We start from the raw sequence: 20,621 nt of genomic DNA, 5'->3' as shown, positions 1-20,621 counted from the left end.
AGCTCCCGGGACGGTGGCCGGGGCGGGGCGGAGCGGCGGCCGCAGCACCCCGGGCCCTTCCCGCGGCCGCCGCTGGGGGCGCTGGCGCGCAGGCGCGTCGGCCGCCGGGCGCTGTCGGAGGTAAAGCCCGAGCTGGGTCCGCGGCCGCCGCACCGGGGCGGGGATTCCCCATCCCGCTCCGCTCCGGGGCCGGAGGATCGGGATGCGGGATGGGCATGCTGCGCTAGGGACCTGCGTCCCGGGAGCTCCGCCCGCGCCCGGTGCAGGCGGGCCCGCCCACCCCCTTTCCTGGCGCCCGCTGGGTGTTCGCACGCCGCTCCCCACAACACACACACACACACGCATCTCCCCGCGGCCGCCTCCCCGCAGTGCCGCCGCACCTGCAGGCTCGGGATCGCCGGGGCCCGGTGTCCCCGCGGTACGGCCGTGTCTCCCGCGGGAGAGGCCGGCGCCGCGCCGCCCGTGGGCGGGAATCCAGCGCGGGGTTTGCGGGGAGCTGGAGGGAGCGGTGCCGGCGACCTGCGGGCGGGGAGGTGAGGGAGGCGGGGAACGAGGGAGGGAGGGAGCCGAGGGGCGCTTTGTTAGGAGCAGCGAGCGGGGCCGCAGGGTGGGGTTGTCCCCGCCGCCGGCGCCGGTCCCCGCGGGCGCTGGGTGACAGCGGCCGCCCGCCCGCCGAGCCTCCCCCGCCGCCGCGGCTGATGCGCCCGCATCCGCGCCGCAGCCTCCGCGCCCGCCCGGCGGGGAGCGGCCGCCTTTGTGGAGCCGGGACCTGCTCTCCTTCTCCTTCAAGCAGAAGAGGAGCTAGCGAGGAGATTAAAAAAAAGCCAAGCTCGAGTTAATGTTTGAGAAGTTCGGGTGCGGGAGAGTCTGGTAGGATTCCTGTATTATGCCTATTTTTGATGGATTTCAGGCAGTCGTTCGGAATAACAACCTGCGTCCATTACCTTGCTTGCGGGAAGTGCTTTGGACGTCCTCCATAGGTAGTGGGATGACCCGCTTTAAATCTGTCTGTGTGTATCTATAGTGTAATATGATATACCTGTATATATCTTTTAATACCTTTCCGTGTATAGCTGTATAAAATCCGACAGGAGAAATTTGGGCAAAGTACAGTGAATTTTTACTAATAGGTTATCTTGTCTGTTTGCTGGATGATCCATGATAACTATTCATTTGTATTAAAGCATGAGGGGAAAGCACCCAAGGAGGTGGAAATTTTTTAAAATCTGATTAAAATACATTTTCTGTATAGATCTGGTTCATATTTGCAATGTACTCCTAATTACCTAGTGATTTCAAGTCTCAAGGTAGGCAGGGTCAGGCCTGGAACACTGATGGAAGCTCGGTGAGGAAAAGCTAACATTTGAGGAAGAAGAGCACTGTTTACTGCTGGGTCTGTCATTCAAATGAAATATAAACCTGTTGTGACTAGTTTGGGTCATTGCATTTCCATGCCTTTCTTTCACCCTCAAACACTGGATGAAAAGGACAGAATTATGATTGATTGCTAATGCCGTTAATTACTGACTATGTTTAAAGCTTCACCTACAATTTAAGTTAGAGTCATAAATTTTCTCTTTATCAATCATTGAATATTTCTGGTAGTAATTCTGTTGGCACTGGTAGGTGAACTTCATTTTTACCCCATAAGTGGCCACAGTTTGCTAGCAAACTCTTTTCTTTGGGTTTGGTTAGTGTAATCTCCTTAAAATTTAGGACAAATCTTCCACCATAACACTTGAAATAATTTTTTTTTCTTTTACTGGGCTTCTTTGCTACTGATTGGAGCTTGGGTGTCTGTTTAGACGTGTACAAGCAAAATAATGCATGTGTGTGACATATTTATGAATATGTGTGCATTTCCTAACTTGTGTAATTTTTTTTCAAGATATTCTTCCAGCAGATCACAGCACATGCCTTATAGTCTTTAAAAGAAGAATGCTGTACAACATTTCACAGTAAAGATGAGGACCTGAGAGATATTTCTGTTATCTTAAAGCTATAGAGGTTTGTGTGAGAGGACAAATACTTAGGACGCTGATTTGTTTTAAGGCAGGTTGTGAATTGAGTCATGCCAGGAGAAGATAAATAGGATAATGTGCTTTCTTACTGCATGTGTCTTGGAGCCTAGGTACCTATAAGAGTGGGAGAAGCTTTCCAGTCTTTGTTTCTTAGAATTTACTCTGCAACTGTCCTCAGGCGCCTACACAAATCAATCCAGTTTGCTGGATGAGCTATACACAGTAAACTACTTTCATTTCAGCACAGATTCCTACCTGCTAAATAATATCCCAGGCATATGTCCTGGAAGGACTGCTTAGCCTCAAAATGGAAATTCTGTGGGCTTGTGAGGGTCCTTTCTCTCATTTTGCAGAGGAGCCAGTGGGCTGCAAGAAGGTAATTAATATGCATAAAGAAAAAAGAGGTGAATATAAATATTTGGTGGTGTTTTGATGCAACTTCTCGGTATTCTAAGTTCTCTGACATCTCAGAGTGCTTTCTTGTTCACCTAATTGCAAATGGGCTTTAATACATTGAAGAAAATAGGCTAAGTGTGTAAGAGCTTGAGAAGAGTCTTCCAAAACTCTTTTTTTCTATGCAGTAAATGCGTTAAACTATCCACACCAGTTCTTGAGTTCCTTTATATATCCTAGATCATAATCCTGGCTTCTTCACAGAACGGACACAAGTACAGTGTGTATGTTTAGTAAACAAATAGTAGGAATGTGATTAGTGGAAGGAAAGACCAATATATTCTTCTCAGGGTAGGACCTATATTTCCATTCTTAAATGTTTAGTATTTGAACTTATGACTGGGGATCTCAGATGCTACCACAGCAAAAATAATAGAAGTAAATGATAGTGTGGTATGAAAGTGGTACTTAAGTTTGCTCCATTCATGAAAGATCAGCTTTTATTCTACTACATAATTTGTTAATATATCAGAAGTCATATTTGGAAATGTTTTAGATATTTACTGACATCAGTTGATCTCTGCCACTTTGTGGAGCTAGATAGCACCAGCATCTGGAATCCACAAGTCCTAGTAATATTGTTTAACTTTTTGAACATAGTCTCCAAAGTTCTGAAAATCCAGTTTTTCTGAACAAAGGGATTTTCTAAATATATAATGATTTTTTTGTCTGAGATTCTCTCACCTTTTCAAAACTAGAAGTAAGATTGGCATTCATCAGTAGAAGGTAGAATCAGTCCTTTCTGATCACATGGAGTCTCTGATCCTGGTTTTTCGGGATCATAAACTACTGGGCCTTGAAACTTGCTGGTGAGGCTGCATTTCATCCCATTCCTTGGTGGAATTGAGGTTAAGATAGAAAACCAATATTTAGTCCCAAGAATTTCATTTCAGCAGCTGTCCAAAGCAACTTAATGGTTTGGAATGGTGCAATAAGTATGTAAGTAAAATAGATTAGTAGATAGATTCTATTCCATTATAGGTCTTTTATTTTACATATTTTCAGAGTGGTTTCATGGAGAGAACTTGCCAGGTTTCAGTAACTTTGCTAGGAAGTCGATTTCCAGGCTACTTTCTTTTTTTTTCCCCAATTTGTGTTTTATTTAAGGAACTCCTGAAGCAGCTAGTCACTTCTTTTAGACCTAGACATCGTAATGACTGGTATGCACTGAAAGAAGTTTCTTTACTTATACCTAGTTTGTTCAGTGGGTTTATTGCTGTTTAAGAATTCCTTTCACCAACGTGGGGGGTAACTTAAGTTTTCACAGACCATAAAAAATAACTTGATACAGTGTGACAGTGGAAATACTGAACCAAGAAACAGTCTTCCTTATGCTCAGCCACCCAGCTCTCTTCCTTCTTCCTCCTTTTGCTTTCATGTAAAATAAACTAGCTCTTCTATGACCAGTAGCACTATTAAAGTCTGTTGTCCTATGGGTCGTTCCCTTAGTCCCCTAGGTCTTTTCTGCTACAAAAACTTCAGCTTTCCCATGTCCTCCTGACACCAGGATTTGGTAAGAGAGAGCAGAACTGTGACTATCCAGGACCCACATAGGGGCCAGATGCCCAGGCAGGATATGCCCAGAGAGAACCCAGTCAAGAGCTGACAGAAAGTACAAACCAAGTGTTTGCTGCCTTTTTCAGTAGGGGTGCAACTTAGCTGCTGACTTGACCTAGACTATTACTTATTTCTATTCACTTTGCTTTAGTTTTGCTGTTCCAGGCTTTGTTCCACTGAGTCCTCTGTTCTTTGACTCCTTTGTTTTGCTGCTGTCATGGTTTAACCCCAGCTGGCAACCAAGTGCCACGCCGCTGTTCATTCACTCCTTTCCCCCAGTGGGGTGGGAAGGAGGATCAGAAAAAAAAGTAAAACTTGTGGGTTGAGATAAGAACAGTTTAATAATTGAAACAACATAAAATACAATAATAACAACAATAATAATAGTAATACTTGTAGTGAAAAAGAGAGAGAGAGAGAGAGAGGAAAAAAACTCAAGAGAAACAAGTGATGCACAATACGATTGCTCACTGCCCACAGGTCTCAGCCAACTCCCTCCTCATTTATACACTGAACATGACATTTTATGGTATGGAATATCCCTTTAGCCAGTTCAGATCAGCTGTCTTGGCTGTGCTCCTTCACAGCTTCTTGTGCACCTGCTCTCTGGTAGAGCATGGGAAACTGAAAATCCTTGACTTGGAATAAGCACCACTGAGCAACCACTAAAACATCAGTGTGTTATCAGCATTCTTCTCTCTGAATCCAAAACATGGCCCTGTACCAGCCTCAAAGAAGAAAATAAACTCTGTCCCAGCTGAAACCAGGACACCTGCGCTTTGTCATATTTTATGGGCTACTTGAGAGACCTGCTGTTTTCATGCCAGACTTGGGTTCTCATTTTGATATTATCTTGTCTGTTAGCTTTCCTTATAAATATAAATAGTTACCTTTACCAAAAGACATGAGAATAATTGCACATACTAAGATGTTTGGAGGAAAGGAACTACAAGCATGGCACAAAGAAAGTCCTAGCACAGTGGAGTGAAGGAAAAATATATTGAGAAGAGGAAACTTGATGGTGATATCTAGTGCATCATCAAGGAATGCTATGAGACAAGTAGTAGAAACAATGGGCAAAAGACTAGAAAATTCATTCCGGGAGAGTGCTAGGCTGTTAGGAATATGAACCAATTATCTTATATATGTTGTATTGCTGGGTTTAATGATTAAAAATGGAAGAAATGAGAGCCAAGGCAGCATTTCTGCCCAAAATCCAAAAGTAATTTGGGCTATGCAGTTATAGTGGGAAGGAATGTGGAAAAAAGTGTGAAAAGATAAAAGAAGCAAAACTACATTTTGTTGCACAGTCATATGTTGTTAACTCAATGCAATACTGCTTTATTCCTTTTTTTTTCCCCAATGGCCAAGAATTCCCTGCTATCAGCTACCCTTTTCCTACTGACTCCGTAAGTCCTAGGCTTGAGAAGAGAGGTGGTTGCTGACGTGGTGTAAGTGTATAGCTGTGGCTGTACTGAGTAAGGCCAAAACTCCTTTTAGCCTGGTCATTGCCTCTCCAGAGTGACCAGCAGCACCAATGCAAGGAAGTGCCACACGTGCAGGGCCAGTAGTCAGGGGCAAAGGACCTGTACCTTCCATGTGGTTAGCTTCTGGAGTTATTTCTTGTCTCCTTGCAACTCTTGCTGCTTCTCAATATTGTAATACAGTTCAGGATCCTGCTGCCTACTGGGTATCAGCCAGGGGGTGGCTGAGCATGGGGGAGAACCAAGCTGACAGGTCTTTAAAAAGACAACTTCTTACTATCTTTGCTCATACAGTTTTCAAATATTGTAGAGAGAGGGGAGAGATTAGTTATACACAACCAGCAAGGACAGAAGAAGGTATTTTGTGTATCAAAGGAAACCCAAACATGCTGAAGGTGGCTTTAGAATTAAACCTGAGCTAGCAAGGGCTCGATTTTGGAATTTGTTCCTAAGTTCAGGGCTTGGAAAACTTTCTGGGAGTGAAAAAGTGCAATGAACAGGAAAAGAAGATATAGAAGATATTAACCTCAAGATACTAAGTAAATACTAACTATTTTGTATCAAGACAAATTGTAACAAAGACAACTATTCATTATAGTCTACTTCTGGAACTGTGTATCCACTAAAGTGGCAACACAAACCATCATGTAATTACATTATATCTTACCTGACCGTTCCATTATGTACTCTAGAACTACTCACAAGCTATTCTAGAAAATGAAATTAATCAGAAGCTATGCTTAGGAGGGTTTTTGGTGAAACACAGTTTCCTGATACTGCAACCAGTTCTAATTTGTGTTTGGTTTGTTTTTTTTTTCTTTCGTTATTGTCTTCATAGGAATTTTGGCTTCTTGGAGAAACAGTAGAAAATGCAAAACGAAATAATAAAGCCTGCTAAATACTTCTCAGAAGTGGAGAAGAGTGTGCTGCTTGCGTTAGTTGAAAAATACAAATACGTGCTTGAATGTAAAAAAAGTGATGCAAGAACAATTGCTCTGAAGCAGCGCACGTGGCAAGCACTAGCTCATGAATACAATTCACAGCCCAGTGTATCGCTGCGAGACTTCAAACAGCTAAAGAAATGCTGGGAAAATATCAAGGCACGGACAAAAAAGATAATGGCACATGAAAGGCGGGAGAAGGTAAAAAGAAGTATTAGTCCACTTATAAATACTCACATCGTAGGGAAAGAGAAGATTGCCAGCATAATGCCTGAGCAAATGTACTTTTTGCAGAGCCCACCAGAAGAAGACTCTGAATATCAGCCTGATGCTTCTAGTCAAGGTATAAATGTTGCTGTAACAATGCAAGTAGTATTGCTTTGTATGTCATTTTGCCAGTAATTCTTTTCCAAATCTCTCCACTTAGCTCTGACTGCTGAATATAGAAAAGTAACTTCAGAGCTATGATATTACAAGGCTCTGTGTATTTCCCTAGGCCTCGGGGAGTTAAATGGATGTTTATCTGTTTTTGACATATCTGCTGCTTTGTGGCAAGCATCACAGTTGCTATCATGCTGGCTTTCCAGAGAACAGTCCCAAGGATATCTTTATCGTTTTTAAAGTATCATTTTGCTGGTGTAAAAAAAAAAAGCCGCCAGCAGCAAATTGATACACAGTTGCCTGCTGCAAGAGTTCCCTGTAGGTCTTTCCTGCTTTGTTTTCAAGGACTAAAAAGAGTATGTAAAGCCGTATTTCACACTGCAGTCCACACTGGAGAATGGCCTTTCTGAAGAAGTTTAGCACTACGTTCTTCCTTGTTTGGCAAGCATACATAGAAGAAATAATTCAATACCAGAAGGGAGGGGGGCTACAACAATTTCTTGCAAATTTTATTATGTCAGGATCTCACACAGAAGACTGTCCTTGCTCAAAAGCCAACAAAAGCTACATTGTTAGATAACATTCTTAGAATATCTCTTTCATAATTGCATTTACTATAATTAATCATTGGGATTTGGATAGGAATGTATTTTGAGACCCTCATTTGCAGTGGTAACTATTCTGTTCCCTGAGTAGTCTCTTTTATTTCAGAAGAATTGGTAGAGCCTTCTTAAAGTTAGAATAATGTGATTTTTTCCTAAAAATATACACTACTGTGTTTATGACATCTACAGCAGAAATACGGAAAAAATGAGAACTGTTCTTCCTAGTATTCCCTTTTTGATATTCATGTTGATACAGCTTCGCCTGACACTCAGATTTTTCATAAAAATATTGCAAGTCACATATGGATTTAGCTTAAATGTCTGCATTAAGGTTTAGCTCCAGGCTCAGCCACCTAAATTTAGGTGTCCACTTATAAGTGTCTACATTCACTTTAGTCTTCTGAACTCCCACTATAGCCATGGAGGTCTTTCAACAGAGGCCCAAGTGGTTCTGTTCAGCCCATTATACCCTTAGTATTCTGTAGCAGAACTGCATTACGTAGTGGCTCCTGTGCATTTCTACTGGAGCACAAGGTTTAGATGCGCGTATCAGCAACTTATGTTATCCCATTTCTGTTTCTTGAAGGAGGGGAAGAGAGTACTATAATCCTTTTTCTTCTTTTGTTTGCAGAGTCATTTGTTGTGTCAAACAGAGAACTTTGTGATGAAGACAAAGAGCTGGTACATTTTCCAGTATGTGAAGGTACCTCCCAACCTGAGCCTTCGTGTTCTGATGTCAGAATAGCAGCAGATAAGAACTACAGAAGTAAAGCATCTCAGGAAAGTGCTCTGAAAAAGATGCATGAGGAAGAACATCATCAGCAAATGTCAATTTTGCAACTGCAGCTAATCCAAATGAATGAAGTTCATGTGGCAAAGATACAGCAAATAGAAAGAGAGTGTGAGATGGCTGAAGAAGAACACAGGATAAAAATGGAAGTGTTAAATAAAAAGAAAATGTATTGGGAGAGAAAACTGCAGACCATTACAAAAGAATGGCCTGTATCATCCTATAACAGACCCTTTCCTAATTCACCTTAGAATATAGAAGGGCAGAGAGTCAGTCTGATTCAGCACATTTATGAGTAACATGCACTGGAAAAAGGGTTTTCTACTGTGAATGTACAGTGACAGGATAGGTGCCTGGCTGATAGTGAACGCACTATGACTCTTAATGTTTAGGGAAACAGTGGTATAGACCACCACGAGGAAAACTTGTTCATTTGTAGGTAGTTCTGGTTTGTTTAACTCACAGACATGCACAGTGTTCTAAAATGTGAACATATTTTCCCCTCTCAGAACACCCTTGATCCTTGTGAAATTTAAGGTACTCTGGGTATTCTTACATTGGGTGTTCTGAAGAAAACCTAACAGCTTTAAACATCGGGCTGTGGTGTTTGTTTTGATTACTCTCTGTTCCTATCTACCATTTCCCAAATGAAGCCAAGGGTTAGAGTTGCTCTCTGCTATTGAGACAAAGGTGATTGACAGGTATCAGTTGGATCATTATGCTGAGGCTTAAGAAAAATAAACTAGTTAATATAGTCTGTAACTTATTCTTCATAGAAGATGTGAAAATGAAGGAAGTAGCAAGAGGGCCACTGTAGTAATAGCCCTTTCCTTCTGAAGAACAGTAGTATTTTGCAGCTGACTGAGGGAATGGTTGTGGACTGGCCCTCCAGTTGTTCGAGCCTTGACACTTGAGAAGTTAAAAAGAAGGTGACTTCTTCCTCAAAAGCCACTGTGCTTGTTCTTTCATTTCCAGGCCCACCTTGTATTGAAGTAGCATACCCAAACAGGAGGGTCAAATGCTGCTGCTTCACTTCCTGAAGTCATTCTGAGGAGAAGAGCTTTTTAACAATTCATAAAGCTCTCAAAATGCAGTGAGCCAGCCAGTCCATAGGCAAAGTCTCCCTCTATTTTCCTATGCAATACTTGACGGTGTAGCAGCTAGCTTGATTATCTCTCCTTAGCCAGAAGAAAAGACTCACCCTCTTTTCCTTCTCACAGGGTGGGAGGCAGTTCAAGGGAATCATTCCTGTCTTGAAGCACTGTTCTGTTTTGTTCTGTCCTGTGCGTTACGGTGGTGTGTTTCTTGCCTTTGCTGTCAGTGAGGGGTGATGGACATGATTTTATGAAGGCATTCACATGAAGGTCCCCATGGATTTTGAACGTCCAGAATAGTAGATAGTAGGAAAGCACAAATAAAGATAATCCTTACCCTGGCAATCATTTATTCTAGTGGGGCAAGAGTTAAGAAAATGTGAAATGCAGAACCCTGCAAGGATTCGTAAGATCTTCTGGTGTGTGAAAACCTGTTTTACAGGAAGGTGTACAACCATCATTTGAAGCAGTGAGAAAAATGAACAAAACCATAAATTTTCATTGAAAAATCTGACTATCACATTATTCAATAAAGTATTTTCAGATCATGACTCATGAGGGCAAGTGAGCAATCTATTCAGGGTATGTTACAAAGCATACATTCCCAGTTACACTCCTATCTCTTTCCCTGGATGCTCTTTCTGATGGAGTGAGTTCCTTTTGGTTTTGTTTTGGATCGAGTAGGGTTTTGTGTTGGTGTGGGTGGGGGTGTATGTTTCTTTTTTTTGACCAGCTTTCACTGCTGGTGATTCATCTTTGCGAGCACTGCCCTTTCCAGCCGCAGGGCTCGCTGTGGTTAGCACTGTGGTACCTGTGCTACCTCCTAAATGTGCTAACACCAGCAGTCACAATGGGAGCTATTTATTGCTTCTCATTGTATATGGCAGAGCAAAAAAATACACTGGGCTGCTGCAAGTTAAAAAAATAGGCCCTGGGCGAAATCTGAAGACAGATCTTTTTCACCACAAACTCAATATTATTGTAAGTTGGCTGTGTGAAGAAAGTACAGGAATTCCAAAGAAAGATATTGTTCTGGGCACTTTTCTTTTTCTGCTGTACAGAAACACTTTTGGAAGGTACGATCATAGTAGAGGCAAAAGAAAAGTAAACATTTGAGGACCTTTTTGTTCTGAGATTGCATTCTGTGGTCTGGAAATGAGTCAGTTATTTGACTGGTTGTGACAATTGTACAGGCACCATCCAGAAAAAAGGGATAGGGAAAATGTTTTGTCTTAACCAATGATGGAATTCCTTCTGCACTGGTTCTGAGTGAAAGCAATTTGAAACTATGAAATGGAAACCGGGTGTTAGAACGTGATGAATGGAGACAATTTCAGCACTGTGAAAAGGGCAAGAATAGAGACAATCCAGGTCTAGATAGCCCTGTGAAAATTATTAAATAGTCAGAGAGGATCTCACAAAATGTGAGATAAGAGTAGCTTGAACTCCTGGAAATTACACCATTGCTCATGAAAGATTGTTTTATTTTTATATTTAAAAATCCTTTAAAATGAGCCTGTTTTCAAAGTGTACTAAGTGGGCAATGCCTTGCTTCTTGGTATATTTTCTTACTCTGAGACCAAAAGTTACAGTTCTTAGGCCGAACAACAGATCCTTTTAATTCAGGTTCTATTTAAAAGAAAGAAAATCATAAAAAAAAGATTAGAAAGAGCCAAGAGGAAGGTATGAAAGAAAGAATGATCATTACATGCATAGGGGAAGAATGGGAATGTTACACCTAACATAAATTATACAAGATGGTTTTGTGGTACAGGCAGTAGATGGTTCACAGGTCACACAGGCTCTTGCTTTCCCATTTGTAGTTGACTGTTGGTTGCTGTGAAATTGGGTGATAGACACAGAAAAATGTAAAAGATGAACAGGAGGAAATAATGGAAATAATCTCCTTTCCAGGCTTTGGCTTTATAAAGTGATCAATGTGATGGAATTGAAATTACTTGAGAAATTACTTTTGCCTTTGCTGTTGTTGTTGCAATTGCTCCCTCTGGTAGTAGGGTTTATTTTTTCTTGTGTTTGACTTATAAGTAATATAGCAATCTCAGACAATATGTCAATTTGTTTCTCTCCCCTTTTTTCTAGCTTACATCATTCAACTACTTTCACGTAATTCTGTTTTCCTGTTAACCGTTTGGCCAAGGTGTATGTGCATATTGTCAAGGTTTTTCCACAGATAGAATACAGCACAATTTTAAGAAGAAGTTGCTATAAAAATTTTTTGTCAATAATGAACTTAAAAGGTACACAGGGCAAATGATCCCTGCTTAAGTCCATAACAAAAAATGTGTACCAGATAGGTAGTGGCCATTGTTCTCAGCCTCTATATTCTTATGAAGAGAAACAATGGCCTTCCAGACAAGGTGTGGTGAATTCCTTTATGGTCCCCAAATTGACATGAGCCTAGCTCCAGCTGCTCTCTTTCCTTGGAGGTCATCTAATTTGTTGCCTAGTATAATTCTTTTCATTTGTTGATTTTTTTTCTCCTTTACATCTGTTCCCCCTTAGTTTTTTAACCAGCAATATGAGCAGGGGGTTTCATTCGGAGCTATGTGTTTTACTCTTTCCTTCCTCTTGCCCAGACTGCCCATATCACAGCATTTGAACATGAAACAGGTGCTCCTTCTCCTTCCACAGAAAGCATGGTTAGTTACCTTTTCCACACAGCTGCCAGTACATTCTGGATTCTGCACACAGGCTAGGAAGCAGAGGATTTTGAAGAGAGGTTAGTATTGAGAAAGGTCTGTATGAAGAAGAGCATTTTCTCCATTCCAGCTCCATGTAATTTGGGAGGACAGTCTGTGACCAGGAAGTCATTCATCAGGACCAGAGCTATGCAGGGTGCTGAAGCTGTGTAAGTGGTCCTGATTCTTCTTAGTCCTTGGGGTTCTGCAGAAGTTAGGTTTGAGGTTTCCTGGTAAAAAACGTCCTTTTTTCTCAGTAGTTGAAGAGTCTCAGTGGAATCCTTTCACAGGTACTTCCTCAAATGAAAAGTCTTACCATGACAAAGAAACAGCCCATCCTGCCATCTATTCTACTTCTTTCAACGCCCAGGCTGCTTTATCACTAGAGCAAGGGATCTTCCTGCTTGCCACAAATCCTCTCTCTGAAGCTCCTTCCTGCACTGCAGAGATGTGTTTACCCAGGGCTGAAAATACAGCCCAGCCCAGCCACTGCTCAGAGAAGCGATTCTCACAGTGTAGGTACACCTCGTGTGGCTGAGCTCAGCACTCAGATTTTGGGCTCAGCACTCAGACTTTGAACTCTTGCTACTCAGGGTCACAGTATTCCCATTGCAGCCGTGTGACCAGAGAAAGCTCAGGGCTACCTTTTTCTGAGCGTGCAGCTGAGTGTGCTGTGCTGAATTTTGTTTAATGAGCATTCATCCCTGTGTGTTTCCAGCACCAAAGTTTAGCAGTCTCACAAGGATGTGTATGATTGCATAGATGTTTTTCAATGCTCTTTTGCAGATATATTGTTTTCTGGTTGTAGTTACAGTCGCTTTTATGTGTCCTTTTCCTTCTTCCCCACTTGCATTATTAATGTTCCAGTTTTGTTCTAAATCTCTGTGGTTACAGTCTGTACCACCACACATTCATGTAGTATCACATTTTCAGGTATTTTTCTCATTATGACATTGAAATAATAAACTGCTACACATTTGTATTTTGCTACTCTGTGGGTAGGGGAATTACATGTAAATCCTAAATTAACATCTATTTGATTTTGTTTTCAGACATGTCCCCCACAAGTAGTCCTGTGATTTCATATTTTGAGCTAGCTTGCTATTTTTGAAAGACTGATGCACCTTAGTTGCTTTAATAAGATAATTGCCTGTCTTTCCGCATTATTTTTCTGTTTCTTCTCAAGACAGCTGACTGTATATTCACACATCGTCACTCTTCCTGAATTTTGTACATTTGATGGAAAAGAAATGACCATTTGTTGCCATCTATAAGAATAGGATAATATATTTTCCAGTGAAAGCCAGCAGTGGTCTCTGTTTCTGGTATCACAGATTGACTTCTGTGCTGATGATCAGCTTGATTCTGTTATATCTAAACAAGGTGCATGTAGAAATGTGGACAGATTTCTGGACCTAAAACTAGAGCTATAAAATAGAAATGCACTACCTGTGGCTCTGAACATTTTACTGTTCTGGTGGTGAAAGAATTAGGCATCTGACAACATTGTCAGTCACGTTAATAACAAATTACAAACTTGCAGAATCAAAAAAAAAAAAAAAAAAGGCTGGTTTTCAGAATGAGTCAAAGTGAAGACAGCTCTTAGCTGTCCCAAGAGGTAATGTTGTCACACATGTCAAAAAATTTCTCCTCATAGTCTTCACTTGTCTTTCCTTTGAGACTCTGGACACCTCTACCACAGCATTCACAAGTGCCTGACAATAAGAAAAGTAGCCACTTTCAAGGAGGAATCCTGCCAGAGTTATTAGACCTCACTCTTTGTAAAAGTGAAGTTGGACAATTTTCCAAGACTACATTATCCAGACACACATGCACAAACACTGTGGAAAAGCATGTGAAATCTGTCCAGCACGTAGTCTGCCAAATGGCATAGGATATACAGCAAGGAAAAGGAAAATGTTGTCCACTCCGTGGCCGTGGGTTATAAAACCAGTGTATTCAGGAGATGTGTGGATGGATCTCACCAGATGGCCAACCTCTCTAAGAATCAAGAAGTATTTTTGCCAAATATCTAGTCTGTTAAAACAGCCCCACAACAAAAGCAAAAGGAACAAAAAACCCCAAAAAACTTAAGCACTCAAACAGCTAGAAGCAATCTGTTCCCTTCTTGATGGAGAGGTGGCTAGATACAAAGCCTGCACTACACATACATGTATTTAGGGAAACAAGTCTCTATTTTAACAGAAATAAAGCAAGATAGATTTGTAGATTGTCCTTATTTTATTTAGGTCACCTTTTAAAAATGTTGATTGAGATTGTTTGTTTTCCTTTTGTTGTTCAGTCCAGCTTCAGAATAGTTGTGTTCTTCAGTCTCTAACCAGCTGTTAGAGCACCTCATTAATCAATTTTGTTTGGCAAGAGAGTTGAAGTAGGTTTGTATTCAGCACAACTTGAGATTAATTGTATTCCACAAATCTTCAGATGTTCCTTCTCAGCTATAAGAGGCTGTTCTTGGATAGACCTGAACCTGAAACTGGAGTTATATGCCTATTTAGTAGTAATTTATTTTTTATAGGGCACTTACAAGTTGCCATATGGGCTGCTCAAGCTCTGCCCATTATTTGGTCACATACAAATTCCTTTTCTTTTCTTTGAGTTATGCCCTGAAATTATGTACTAAGCCACAAATGGACCAGCTGAATTGCCCATATAAATTCCTGCCACACATTCTGTGTCACACTGTAATGGAGGGAGGATGGGGAATCCTGCTTCTGTTTAATTGCAGAGTTTTGGAATTTGACCTGTTACTCTCACCAAAGTTTTGCTAAAAATTGTTTTGTTCTGTTTGACACCTATGTGGTCCCACTGAGCACTCCTTCAGCACAGTGAATTGCTTGGCTTTATAACTACTTGAATTCTAATCCCATGGATTTTGTGAAGTCTGAATTAACACACACAACATAAAGTCCATTTATTTGAAAAAGATCTTATAAATACTGAGACTCTGAAAAGTGCAAATTAGGGAGGTGATGTGATGAATTTGGTATTTAAACCAGGGCAGAAATTTTGGCAGGCTGGGAGTTATAAGTGCTGACCTAATAGAGAGGTTCAATCTCTGCTTTGGGAACAGTAATATCCAATACAAATACTGCCTTACCTCCAACTTTCTGTCTAAAATGAGGCATAATGAGAAGTCCTTGCCAAATAAAGCAACATTGGTTTCCAAAATGCGCTTAATTTGCTTTCAATTGCTGGCCTGCATGAGGGCTCTGAGGCTGGAATGGGCGTTCTGTTGCACTCTGTTGGTGGCTGAGAGCATAGGAAGACTTCCCATACTGATTTTATCCTGTTCCCCTCAAGTGCAATACTCCTACTGGGATGCACTTAGGTGCCAGTTGAACCACGGCAAGGTGCTCACATTCTTCAGTTGTCTGGCATATTTTCAGATTACCAAATCAGCAGGGGTGGATGTATTTGAGTAAAAAATAAGAGGTTTTAGTCAGCAGGAACAACCACCATTGCAAACTGTATTCCTGAGGTGCCTTCTAAAATTGAAAAGGCGGCAAATTTAGAGGTATAATCAATAAATGATCACAATGGTACTTTGTCTCAGCCAGTTAAAACATCGTGTTATGGGGTAAATCTTGCTTTTACTCCTCTATTAGACTGATAAAAGACTGAAATAAGTTGCATACTTCCAGTTTACATTTTCACAATCCCACTGAAGCCAGCACATTTCTCTACACTGTGCAATGATGAGTGTTGATCTCTGCTCTCAATCTTGTCCAAATGCCACAGCTACCAGCTCTACTTCTGCAAATCCAGCAAAAGTGCACTGTCAGGGAGCCAGGCTGAGAACATCAGATGGGCAAAAAGACTGGCTTAAACTTAGGCCCTTCTCTTACACCCAGCATAGACACAAGTGGCTCAAGCCCCACAGCTTCACATACTGCCACAGCTTCAAACACAAATAAAGACATAGTGACACCAGTGGGCAACTTTAGTGATCTGTAAAAATTGCTTTGGGTGGTAAGCAATTGATTTTTTAAATTTGTTGTACATTAAAATGTTCCAAATCATGGGGCAGCTTAAAATTATGACCTGTCAGTGTTCACTTACCAAAAGCAATAAATTAGCACAGTTTCAGTCGGACAGGTGCAGTTTTTTGTCAGGATTCTTAAATAATACAAAACAATAAAGCCAACTGTGTTAATCCATGCCCACTTAGATATATACATAAATTCAACCAAATAAACATCTTTTTTGTAATATTTCATATTCTCAGCTACATGTGGACTTTTGTGTTTGTTTATACTTTCCACTTTTTCTTTTCCTCAAGAGTTTAAGGCTAAATAATGAGAGACCTGATCTTCATCTTCTCGAGATGCAGAGGTTATAACATTTTACAGCAGTATCTGAAAAAAAAGTTCTGGTATTCAGTGAATGCAAATACAGTGATATTCCAGTCTGTCCTGCTTCCCAGAGACCTAGAGGCATAGCCCTAATCATGCCCTTCTTTTTGTGGTTGCGTTTCTGACCTTCCAGTCACAAGATGTACAAGCTGTTCTGCCACCAGCTACCATCCAGCAGCAGACATGGGGTTACAGGGCTTGTTCTTCAGAGGTGCTGACCTGCTGGATTTTTGACTGACTTGTATTGCTGAGTAAGAACCTCTTGCTTCCAAAACATCATGCAGTTTAACAGAATTATTTTTACATTACCCAAGAAGTGGAAATGCTTTAAGAGATAGTATGTTTTCCAATGTGTTATGGCCATCTCTGCTAGTACTACCATCTTGTGGTGGTACATAATGGTGGCCATGCTTTGAGAAGTCTTCTCTCTCCAAGGGGAAAAAGAAACTTGCACTTTAATTTGGCAGTGACCAAGGGTATTATTTGAGGTTGTTCCATGAGGTTCTTTCTCCACCATCACTTTTTCTAATCCTGCAGAATCTTCGCCTATTTAGCGTGTATATTCCACCAGTGCTGAAATTGCACCAAATTTGTTTGGCCAAGGAGACTTCAAGGATCCTCTGAAAACCTCTGAAAGTGGTAGTCTTTCCCTGTGTGTTCAGGGGGCTCAGGATCACTGCACTCCAAATGCAGAGGCATTAAAAACTGGACCTCTAAAATATTGCCATCACAGGAGCTTGAGAATCCCAAGGAGAATCCTAAATCTAGATACTCCTCATTGTCATTTTTGTATAAATGGCCAAATAATTAGGAAACCACTGTTTCTTTACACTGTGTTGTATGTGACATTAGATTTTGTTGTATTTTAACAGTATGTAAAATTACATTTTGTCCTGTTTGTGCTTATGGTCAGTAGGAATTCGAAACAGAATAAACACTTAAGTACTTGGCTATTTGTCATAAGATACTTGAACACGTATATGCTCCTTCTGATACTGAGTATTTTAATGGAGTATTAGATGGTATCTCTTGTGGTCTTTGCCTTTTATTAGCAACAGTTTTCTGGGGTTTGCTTTTTAAATTGTGCTAAAAACTATACATTATTAAGATCTCCTTTTTAACCAAGTGGTAGCCACGAGGCTGATTTGATTCTCCTAGCAGGGTGTCAACTCAGTCACCTCACCTGTTGTAAAGCGTTGTTTTAGTATTTTAGTGCCTCAGACACCACCAAGGCTGGTTCTGGCTTGCACGGAAGTAGCTTCTGGAATTGCACCTTTAAACAAATCTTTTTTGCACTGTTGTTTTTGATTAATAAAAAATACCCAGATTAGAGTTTGAATCTCTAAGGATCTCTTAGTCTGTTTGAGTCCTTAGAAACATGATGAATGGAGTTTTCATTACCTTTATTGTGTAGCTAATTTGCATAGCAAATTCTTTGTTTTTCCTACGGAAACAGTGAGTTAAAGGAGAAAAAGTAGAGCCCTAAAATACATATATTTTTATGGCTGGAGATGTATGAAACGCAACAAGAGGTACCACTTGGGGAAGAAATTTAATAATTGTTTATGCCAGGGGAATCTACTGTATGGAACTCACAGCGAATGTAATAGGGATGTCTGAAACTCACAGTGTATGTAATAAGGATGACTAACTGTACATTTTAGTGCCTTTTTTCTTGCAAAATGTTTATTCATAAATTACTAAACATAAATAATTACGAATTTCTGAGAAAAAGTATCTAAATATTGTTAATAGAAACTGTATATTCACAGAAGAGTCAATAAATCATCATCTATTGTTACACATTAATTAGACGAGATTTTTAGTCTCCATTCTTTCACAGTTGTTTTCAAATAATGTCATTTAATTTACACACAACTGTGCTATTTCTGTCTCTTAAACTAAACTCCACTCAACTGCATGGAACAGAGAAACTTTCTTAGTTGCCCTGTCAAATTTTGTGGCAGAAAGTGCTGTCTGTGAGGCCTGTTGCACATATTCACCATGGAACTTTATATTTGGTTTGATTAGGTGCTGATACAGTCATAGGTTCCTCTCAAATGTTCTCGCTGTAGACCTATTGGCGGATCAGGTTTGAATTTGAGTTAAGCACCAGCAGTTTGCTTCTAGGCAGCCTATGTCAGGTGCTGCTGGGCAATAAAAATAGTTGGTCCCTAGTAAGAACAGCTTAATAATCTCAGTTCAAAGACTATGTGGAAATCCAGGACACTAAACCATGCTGTGATGCATCCAAGAAAGCCAAGGTCTGTCCCATTCACAAGCAGCAAGATGAACAATGGGGTTTGAAAACATACAAGGCTGAGTGTTTAGAAGTTAGGAGAGGAGAACGAGAGCAGTAAGTGGATAAGGTTAACCTGACTGTTCTCCCTGTTTTTCTAGGGTTTTTTGTGCAGACTGTATCTGCCGAAAGCCATGTTGGTATGGGAGGTTTCCAACGGTGTCTTGTCTATGCCACATGTAGAACTTGACAGTGAGCATTCCAGCATCCAGAGAAACTGGGATGCAACTGTAGAGGCAGCTGGATTCATGTACATAAGACCATGCAAAAACCGTTTTTTGCAAGGTCAGGCCGCAGCTCCATCTAATCCGGTGTCCTGCCTACAAAAGAGGCTTGTAGCATCTGCCCTGTAAAAAGTTAAAATAAATGCAAGTGTACAATATTTCATAGCATGCACTGCTCCATGAGGCAGAGGGTCTGTCAGACCATAGTGGAATCTTTGTATATAATGACCTTTAATGGATTTTTCTTGTAGAAATCTGTGTAAGATATTTCTGAGCCTATGTGAACTGTAAGTAACAATGTGTTCCAAATATAAGCAGAGTGAAGAAATACCTTGCTTGGTTAGCTCTAAGGCCAATTGCTGCTAATTTAGCTTGCTTCCATATCTCCATATATAACCTTGAGTTAGGAACTCAGAGATATTAAATCTGGTTCAAGTAAGATAAGGACTAATAATAATAGTTCATTCAGCCTGTTTCTCTTACAGCAACACAAGGTTGGTTTTTAACTGATACTGAAAAATAACAGCAACGCTCTTCCACTGTGTCTGATCAGAAGACAACAAATACTTTCATGAGATATGAAAGAAGACAGAAAGAGTAGCATAATTATATATAGAAGTAAGGACAGAACTTCACTTTGATAGTTTTCAAGCAGACACTCTTCACTTAAAATTAAGTTTGATGATTTTCTTTGCTAACTCATTTTCAGTAAGACGGAGTAGCTCCACTCGTTAAAAAAGCCTTTGTGCTAGATGATTCCTTTTGGACAGAAGAGTGCTCCTCGCATCATTTCATCTTACTGAAGCTTTCCAGAATATGACCACAGGACAGCAAAAGACAGGTTTGAAGGTTTCTGTCTACAGCCTTTTTCTTACCACGTTGGATTACTGAACAGAAGCAATCAGGTTTGTGGCTGATGACACCACCAAACTCCACAGTTTTTCCTTGTAATTAAATCTACAAGATTCAGCATGGTATGCCATAATCAGGAATTTTTTTCCAGATAATTTGAATGTTCCATGATAAAGGTAAAACCATGAACTGAAGGATCACATATGACAAATGGTTATAAACCTCGCTGGTTCCCTGAAGTGGCTCACTACCACGCTGCCACCAAACCCCTTTAATTTCTAAACCAGCCAGCTTGGGAAGTTTCACACTTCAAGTTCTTGGTGACAAAGTGACGAGAACAACAAGCAGATTCAACTTCAAAGTGGAAATAAATGTACCTGTTGGCAAAGGGCACTGTTTATCAAACAGAATGAAATGGAAATCAATAGTAATAAATATAGACAACAAGCTAATGAGGTTCAATAGTAATAAATAAACAGTGGGAAAAGAAGTCTTGACCATCAGATCTAAATACAAGAAGAGAGTTTCTGAGGTGTACAAGACAGAGAACGAAACCACTTAAAATTTTAAACTCTATGTTCCTATTAGTATATGCCAATGGTAAATTTTTATTGATACGAAAAAGGAAAATATTAAAAGTATTAATACCGTATGTATTTAGAAAGCTGTGAGATACTGTTTTATGGATGATGGCTGACTCGTCATATGAGGATGGCTAAGAACCCCACAGTCTTTCCTACAAAAAGAGAACATTAGATTTCTTCTAGAGGGAAGAACAAAATTTGGAGGGTTGGGGTTTTTTCATTAGAAAGTGCAGGACATTTGTACCAAAAGTCTGAGGAATAATG

The 20,621-nt window shown here is 40.5% G+C and overlaps 2 protein-coding genes across 5 annotated transcripts in view; one reads left to right on the top strand and one right to left on the bottom strand.

Moving 5' to 3' along the window:
• The window catches only part of LOC121674349, a 21,647-nt gene extending 21,178 nt beyond the window's left edge, over positions 1-469 (bottom strand). Inside the window, exon 1 of the mRNA XM_042048616.1 lies at positions 381-469. The gene's annotated coding sequence lies outside the window, so the exon portion shown is untranslated. The remainder of the gene's footprint in view (positions 1-380) is intronic.
• Positions 447-17,363, top strand: MSANTD3 (Myb/SANT DNA binding domain containing 3). 4 transcript variants are annotated; one of them, XM_042048621.1, is made up of 4 exons: positions 661-870; positions 1,889-2,007; positions 6,354-6,799; positions 8,074-17,363. In XM_042048621.1, exons 3-4 carry the CDS (start codon positions 6,385-6,387, stop codon positions 8,481-8,483), a joined length of 825 nt encoding a protein of 274 aa, XP_041904555.1. In that variant the 5' UTR covers positions 661-870; positions 1,889-2,007; positions 6,354-6,384; the 3' UTR covers positions 8,484-17,363. The 4 variants fall into 4 exon arrangements, with proteins under 4 accessions (XP_041904557.1, XP_041904555.1, XP_041904554.1 ...); XM_042048620.1 differs by having other exon boundaries at positions 661-980; XM_042048623.1 differs by lacking the exons at positions 661-870; positions 1,889-2,007 and adding an exon at positions 447-533.
• Positions 17,364-20,621: the final 3,258 nt, after the last annotated feature.

Source organism: Corvus kubaryi, unplaced genomic scaffold (genome assembly GCF_017639235.1).
Source record: "Corvus kubaryi isolate FWS band 111438036 unplaced genomic scaffold, C.kubaryi_AGA036_p1.0 68, whole genome shotgun sequence".
NCBI lineage: Eukaryota > Metazoa > Chordata > Aves > Passeriformes > Corvidae > Corvus > Corvus kubaryi.
This window is presented reverse-complemented; position numbering and strand designations above follow the sequence as displayed.

Bases quoted from the DNA above. Each gene is read 5' to 3' on its own strand.
- MSANTD3 (XM_042048623.1), top strand. From the start codon at position 6,385: ATGCAAAACGAAATAATAAAGCCTGCTAAATACTTCTCAGAAGTGGAG. The intron at 6,800-8,073 runs GTATAAATGTTG...TTTTGTTTGCAG, and splicing joins GCCTGATGCTTCTAGTCAAG to AGTCATTTGTTGTGTCAAAC.